The sequence below is a fragment of the Guillardia theta genome (assembly GCF_000315625.1).
Source record: "Guillardia theta CCMP2712 unplaced genomic scaffold GUITHscaffold_127, whole genome shotgun sequence".
In the NCBI taxonomy this organism is placed as follows: domain Eukaryota; class Cryptophyceae; order Pyrenomonadales; family Geminigeraceae; genus Guillardia; species Guillardia theta.
The window spans coordinates 28,453-35,593 of NW_005434547.1; the positions used below are offsets into that span (position 1 = coordinate 28,453).

Consider the following 7,141-nt stretch of genomic DNA (forward strand, 5'->3'; position numbering starts at 1 on the left):
CTCAGCTTACTAAGGCTCTCCTCCTCCTGTAGAGCCTCTCCCTCAGCTTACTCAGGCTCTCCTCCTCCTGTAGAGCCTCTCCCTCAGCTTAAGGCTCTCCTCCTCCTGTAGAGCCTCTCCCTCAGCTTACTAAGGCTCTCCTCCTCCTGTAGAGCCTCTCCCTCAGCTTAAGGCTCTCCTCCTCCTGTAGAGCCTCTCCCTCAGCTTAAGGCTCTCCTCCTCCTGTAGAGCCTCTCCCTCAGCTTAAGGCTCTCCTCCTCCTGTAGAGCCTCTCCCTCAGCTTAAGGCTCTCCTCCTCCTGTAGAAAAAAAAGAGCCTCTCCCTCAGCTTAAGGCTCTCCTCCTCCTGTAGAGCCTCTCCCTCAGCTTAAGGCTCTCCTCCTCCTGTAGAGCCTCTCCCTCAGCTTAAGGCTCTCCTCCTCCTGTAGAGCCTCTCCCTCAGCTTAAGGCTCTCCTCCTCCTGTAGAGCCTCTCCCTCAGCTTAAGGCTCTCCTCCTCCTGTAGAGCCTCTCCCTCAGCTTAAGGCTCTCCTCCTCCTGTAGAGCCTCTCCCTCAGCTTAAGGCTCTCCTCCTCCTGTAGAGCCTCTCCCTCAGCTTAAGGCTCTCCTCCTCCTGTAGAGCCTCCTCCCTCAGCCTTAAGGCCTCTCCTCCTCCTGTAGAGCCTCTCCCTCAGCTTAAGGCTCTCCTCCTCCTGTAGAGCCTCTCCCTCAGCTTAAGGCTCTCCTCCTCCTGTAGAGCCTCTCCCTCAGCTAAGTCTCAGCCTCTCTTCTCGTCGCTGCTCATCTCAAAGATCTCCATGGCCTCCCGCCCTCCCCTGCAGCCTCCCGGCACAAGTGCAGCAGCAGTAGGTCCGTGAGGGCCCTAGAGACCCACCATGGGGTGTGAGAGGAGAATGGGGTAGTAGGGTAGGGTAGGTGTCGGATCGGATCCTCGACTCCCGGCGAAGACTAGTACCCCACCCCCCATTTGAAGCACTTGCATGAAGAAGCCAAGGGCCGACCGTACAGGGGTGACTGTTACTACTATGATAAGTTACTGACGGTTACTGTTAGAACCATGACGGTTAAGTTAGCACAAGCCGAAAGCTGAGTCATCCCGAGTCCCCGGCCCGGCGGTCAAGCCTCACGGTCCGATCTGCCACGGTCAGCATGCCATGATGGTGCCTACTAACTCAAGGCCGCGTCCGGAGTCGGGCCGGGCCGATCACCGTCACGCTGAGTGACCACAGTGATGAGTCGGGCCCAGTGTAAGTTTGAGCCACTGGGCCAGCCTACTACTACTAAGTGTGGCACTGAGATGATGGGCCGATGATCCCGCTGAGAGTCGCCGGGGGGGGCCGCCCATGAATCAGCGGTTATCACACCGTCACAACTTCCGAAGTTCGGCGATCATCTGAGGCCGCCGGCTAAAACCCACTGGCATCAGCCTGGCAGGCCAATGGCCGCTCACAGAGTCAGCCAGGATTGTACCACACCGCAGCAAAACTTGAGACTGAGACACTCTGCGGGGCGGCCGCCGGGGCCCGGCGGTGTGCCGCCGACTCGGGCCGTACGGTCGTCCACCGTCCGCCGGGTCTGTGCCTAACGGACCGCCCGGCCCGGCTGCCAGCGAACTTGACTGGCCGCCCAGTCACTGAGGGCGCCGGGGCCCGGCCCCGGCCGGATAATCCCTTCACCGGTCCCACCGTGTCCGATCCGACGGGCCGGGCCGGCCCACGGCTGCGGTGACTCCGGGACCGTACCGCAGTGGTACTACACTCGGAGGCTCAGTCCCGGGCCGATCAACCAGCGGCCGCGGCCCTCAAGAAGTTCGGCCGAAAGTTCGGTCACTGTGACAAATCATACTAGAGTGCCGGCGCTGCCCCGGGCGGGCCCTGCCGAGGATCGTCACGGTATAACTTTGAATCAAGCTTGCAAGGCCCGGCCGCTGCCTGGCAGCCCGGCGTGCCGGCCGCCCCGGGTGGCCGGGCCCGGTGGCCGGGCCAGGCCGGCTGGGCCCCGAGGCGGGCCTCCGACAAGAGCGTGACCGTGAAGGACCGGGACCATCCAACGCCCGGCTATTCGACTATGACCCCTTGCTAGTCAATGCGTCCCATTACTACCCTACCCCCTCTCTTTCTGAGTTCGTGAAGTCATGACTACCCCCTCTGATAGATGATTGCAGTGTAATTCAGACATCACCACCCCCTCCTCCATACCCCACCCCTCCGCTCGTACACCCACAGTTCAAACACTCCTCGATAACCACCCCACCATGACTTTTCTATGAAAAGTACCCACCTTCACGAGGTTGGCAGTCTTCCATCACCCTACCTGTCCCATGCATGATGATTGACTACCCTACCATAGAAAATAGGTCCTTATAGAGGTCTATGGACGGGTATATTCCACATACCCACCCCCTTGTGTCCTTCTTTTTCTACGGCGGATCCAGAGGTTTACCTGTCCCAACGCTGTGAGACCACCCCACAACGACCACAGACTAGACTACCCCACCCCTTAATTTCCGCAGGTAGTGCACCACCCACCATTGAGATTTCATGATTCTTCTCTCATAGGAGTACCCTAGAACCATATTCATCCTCGACCCACCCCGTCATTAAGTACCCCACCCCACACACTCGTCACGCGCAGGACCCCTCAGCAATGCGCTCTGGGCCGCTTATTCTGGCCATCACCTCGCTCGCGCTTCTTGCGACATGCACGTCTCTCCACTCCTCCTCCTCCAATCCCTCCTCCACCCTCTCTCCGGCTCTCTCCTCGGGTCTCCGCCTTCGACCGGCCCCCATCCAGCCAGGTACCTCATTGGCATGCCATGAATCTAGATGCGTCCGCTGCCGGCCGCGGCTGTGACGTATGATTGATGCGCGCAAATGGTCCTGTAGGAGAAAAGAAGTCTGACATTGTGTTGATATCTTGTTGTCTTGATCTAACATCCACTTGAACGAACATGATATTGGGTTCAAACCGCACATTTTTATCGTTTGTGTTGAGGAGACGTTTCGCAGCCCTTGCATGATTCCTTTGTTGCGATGATGATTCTTCTTGTCCTCATCGTTTTTCTAGAGGAGCAACTGCAAGTCCATCGTGCCGGCTCAAGGGTTGCCCACAAATTGAGGACGACGTCTGCTCTCGGCGATGATGACTTGGTGCTCTAATCCATTTTCTTTCCTGAAATTTGCGCTAATGGTGTTACCTCTGTAAAAAGGAGCAAGAATACTGTGACACGTGTATGGAGCAGGTAGCAGCATGGCCTTTTCTTTGCTGACTCTAACTCAATGGCCCCAGTACATTGCTGCTGCTGAAATCGCTGCGAGACGAAATGCTGAGAGATTGGCTTCCTCTGCTGTGGAATATTACCAAAAGGCCAATCATTTCTTCCTGAACCGCCTTCGCGGAGGAAAGAGGAAGGCCAAGGAAGAATCTGAGGATGAGGATGAGGAAGAAGAAGAAGAAGAAGAAGAAGAGGAGGAGGATGAATCCGACGAGGTTCGAACTCGTTTGAAGAAGAATGCGTATAATGCCGAAAGCAGGTTGAAGACTCTGAAGACGAAGACGAAGACGAAGACGAGGATGAAGATGAGGACGAAGACGAAGATGAAGAAGAGGAGGTGCTTTGCTTTTTGATATTTGTGAACCCGTCTGAATTTCGTATCAAGGATTCTTCTGAAGCTCCCAAGCGCAAGGGGAAAAGCAAGACCACAATCAAAGAGATCAAGGAAGACAAAGGTGGCCGCAAGGGCTCTGGCAAGAAGAAGGTCATCCGATACTGGCTACATCTCCACGTGCTTACATCCAGATAGCATGAAGAAGAGGAAGAGGACGAGGACGAGGACGAGGACGAGGACGATGATGAGGTCAGGCTCTAACAAGAGCTTCATCTTGTAACGACCTATGACAGGAAATGAAGAAGTCCAGCAAAAAGCATTCAAAACATGGAAAAAATCAGAAGAAGCAATCACACGGAAAGTCGAAGGTACTAAAATCAAACCACATCCTAGTTTGCTAACATCGATGCAATGCAGCGTAAGGATTCGTCTGAAGATGACTCTGAAGATGATGACTCTGACGAGGATGATAGCTAAACCTTCCGGCTGCTCCTGTTGAATCGGTTTCCAGAATATTTGCTGAGTTGGGATCTGGAATGAAGTATTTTCTTTGTTGGATTGAGTGACAGAAGACGACAAGATTGGATTTCTTTTTTGTTTTTCCATCACATTGAAAAAACTTTTGCCGTCCGGCAGAGTTTGACATCGCTCATTACATCTCAACATCAATGTGCACACGCGATGCAGATCTGCCGAAGAGAGCAATCTTAACATCCGGCAGTTTCTGTGAAGCAAGAATCATCACAACAGAGCCAGCAAGAGGGGCAAGGCGAACCTGAGAGAGAACAACGTCGAGTCTCGCGTTGAGAGTGTTGTCGCAGCAGATCATGTGATCAGGCGTGTACAGCTTCACACCTCCCGCACAACTGCACATGCCGGTCAACAGATCCATGACCCCTCCGACAAAGTGCCGCGGGGGCTCTCACGGGGCGGTGGGGTCGTTCTTGTCGGGCAGGAAGTCCTTGTCCAAGGTGACGTCACACTTGTTCCCGGTCGCGTTGGTGAACTGAAGGTCCCATGAGCTTCAGCATGTGTGGCGCTATGGAGCGCAGGCAGGTGCACCTGGTTGGCAGCGTCCTTGAGAACGCCTTGCACGACACCCTGATCGGACTTCCTACACCTCACGACCACCTAGCAAGGAGGATGAGCTCGAGGGGAGATCGCTAGCAGAGGTTGACTCACAGCAGGCTCCATCAACTGGTAGAGGCCCTGCAGCACCAACTTCTGGCACATCTCCTTGTACCTGCAGTTCAAGGTCAGAGCTTCTCAAGCTCTCGATGGCGGAGCTCTTGACCCAGGCGCAGACGCATCCCCCAGCTTGTTCAGTTCGTTCATAACTACTGTCTTGACTTGATTGACGACTTCGTCTCTCGAGGTAAGAACACGGAGGCGAGAGGCATTCACCTGCATGCACGTAAGAGAGGGAGACGCAAGTGGGCGAACGAGGAGGCACCTCGTTAGAGAAGGCAATTCGTTTCTGAATTTCCACTTGCTTCAACTTCCTGTCGAACTCAGCCTTGACCTTGACCTGCAGAGGCGGGTCACAGACAACTATGAACTCTAAACCCTGGGCAAATTTCCTTCTGCTCTTCCACAAGGCGGAGTTTCTCGATGTTAAATTCCTCCTCTGCCATCACTTCCAGTCAGAGCCTTGTAGACCGCACAGGGCAGGGGCTGACCAGCTTTGATGTTGATCTCCTGGGCCTTCTCCTGGGCCTCTTGCTTGATGAAAGAAACCATCTGCTACCAAGTCAACCTCCAGTGAACTCAGTTAGGACTAGAGCCTGACCTGGGTGATAGCCTTGTTTGTGTCCATCTTGAATTGAAAGGCAGAGACACAAGGACTGAAACACCCAAGGCATTAGATGAAGTTCGAGAATCTCAGCAAAGGCACGAATCCTTGAACTACCGAGTACAAATTTCCAACTGTTTCACTGCTGTTGCTCATGATAAATGCTAGTCATTCTGTGGTTTCGGTGGGAGACTACCTCTGCACAATGACCTCTCCAATATATTCGTACAAGGAGATAATTCAGATCAGTCCATGCAATAATTGAGCATTTCCCTACCAAATAAGGCTATGGAAGTCGTCACAAGGTGACAAACACACAGTGATGGTCCAGTAAATTCTAAACACCATTGCAGCACTGAAGCAAATCCTCTTGGTAACTCAATAATCCTCCGCCATACAAGGAGGTGCTACACTAATTTACAAAAACACAGGCAGTCGAGCAGCACGCGAGGTCGAGTAAACAATCTCAGTCACATTACAAGGGTCACTACGTCCATCTTCGTTATGAGCATGAGAGCAGATGACACACCCAAGAAACACACACATGAATCAAAGGGATCGTTCGTCAACGACCAACGAAACTGACGTCTATCTTCCACCGTTCTATCTCACTTGTCGAAAAGGCATCGGTGTGCGAAAGTCATCATGGTTCATATCATGCTCGGGTCGAGTACACAGGTATCGGCTGGAGTCGGACTCTTCTCCTCTAGCATTCAACGTGCGTCTTAAATCCTCAGCTCCTCCCACGCTAGACACGGCTCGCCATCCTTCATGAAAGGTAACTTCGTGACCCCATTCCCCGATAGATGCTTCTGCTAGTGCGCTGCTTCTCTCTTGCACGCTCACATGTCAGCATGCTCATGACATTTTGATGATATGATTGATGGCAATTACCGCATCTTTCCCTCCATTCTTCCCTGCAAAGCAGCGGGGTGTCGCTACCATCTCCCTGACAAGGACATATCGCCCAATCCCGTGGAATATGTCGTTAATAACAGATCTTCTCGCTCGGAAGCGATATCATCAATATCTATGATCATCTTCATCTTCATCAGCATGTTCGTCTTACTGCTCTCTTCTCTTTTCTGCATCTTTTCCCTCCTTCCCTCCCCATTTCTCCACATGCCATCGCGGCGACTGAAAGAGGATTCCCCCTACCCACCCTCCACCCACCCCTCATAGAAAACACGGTTTGCTCCACACTACCCCATGTACCAGACATTCACCCCCCCATTTTCATTATAAAGTCCTTTCAAAGACTCCAATGTCATTCCTTAGCGAAATCAGCCTTATTCTTCAGTAGATAATGCACTAGTCTAGCAGGAAAGGCTTTCAGAAGCTAATCCTCTTGACTCCGCCTATTCGTACCCCCCATTCCAATCGCTAACCCACCCAATTAACAAGGCACCTTGGGAGAAATTTCCAAGCCAGAGTTGGCAATTTTATATGAATCCTTATCGAATAATTATGAGAATTTGAGGTGTAAATTTCATTTTTAGCTCTAGATTTTGAACTTACAATCGCCAACTTGTATGTAGGAAAAAGAAAAAAAGAGACGTAGGCGTAGATCATACCCAGATTTTTCACTTAACTTTTTACCGAAGGCGGCGGGCCGGGCCGGGCAGGGGCCCGCCCCACTTCAGTGTGCCCCGGCCCGGCCCGGGCTCGGATGGCCCGCCGCTGGGGCATCGGACGGCGGCATTCCAGTCGGACCGGGTGACCGTGACTGCAGTGTCGCAGTCA

General features: G+C 53.1%; 2 protein-coding genes across 2 annotated transcripts; one reads left to right on the forward strand and one right to left on the reverse strand.

Annotated features, from left to right (window-relative positions):
- Nucleotides 1-2,697: 2,697 nt before the first annotated feature.
- GUITHDRAFT_146496 (hypothetical protein) lies at nucleotides 2,698-4,083 on the forward strand (the record flags this gene model as incomplete). Its single annotated transcript, XM_005822304.1, has 9 exons — nucleotides 2,698-2,795; nucleotides 3,065-3,122; nucleotides 3,207-3,239; nucleotides 3,287-3,487; nucleotides 3,532-3,609; nucleotides 3,658-3,756; nucleotides 3,802-3,855; nucleotides 3,900-3,974; nucleotides 4,024-4,083. The coding sequence occupies 9 exons, from the start codon at nucleotides 2,698-2,700 to the stop codon at nucleotides 4,081-4,083; spliced, it is 756 nt and encodes a 251-aa protein (XP_005822361.1).
- Nucleotides 4,084-4,187: 104 nt separating this feature from the next.
- On the reverse strand, nucleotides 4,188-5,452 carry GUITHDRAFT_155499 (vacuolar ATP synthase subunit). Its single transcript, XM_005822305.1, has 10 exons — nucleotides 5,396-5,452; nucleotides 5,286-5,346; nucleotides 5,187-5,233; nucleotides 5,060-5,134; nucleotides 4,901-5,010; nucleotides 4,789-4,849; nucleotides 4,669-4,737; nucleotides 4,533-4,612; nucleotides 4,382-4,472; nucleotides 4,188-4,330 (listed from the first exon to the last, which is right to left on the reverse strand). The coding sequence occupies exons 1-10, from the start codon at nucleotides 5,420-5,422 to the stop codon at nucleotides 4,259-4,261; spliced, it is 693 nt and encodes a 230-aa protein (XP_005822362.1). The 5' UTR covers nucleotides 5,423-5,452; the 3' UTR covers nucleotides 4,188-4,258.
- Nucleotides 5,453-7,141: the final 1,689 nt, after the last annotated feature.

Coding starts and splice junctions, on each gene's coding strand:
- GUITHDRAFT_155499 (XM_005822305.1), bottom strand. CDS start 5,422: ATGGACACAAACAAGGCTATCACCCAG. Junction 4,473..4,532: donor AAGAACGACCCCACCGCCCC/GTGAGAGCCCCC, acceptor CGGCATGTGCAG/TTGTGCGGGAGGTGTGAAGC. Junction 4,331..4,381: donor TCGACGTTGTTCTCTCTCAG/GTTCGCCTTGCC, acceptor CTTGCTTCACAG/AAACTGCCGGATGTTAAGAT.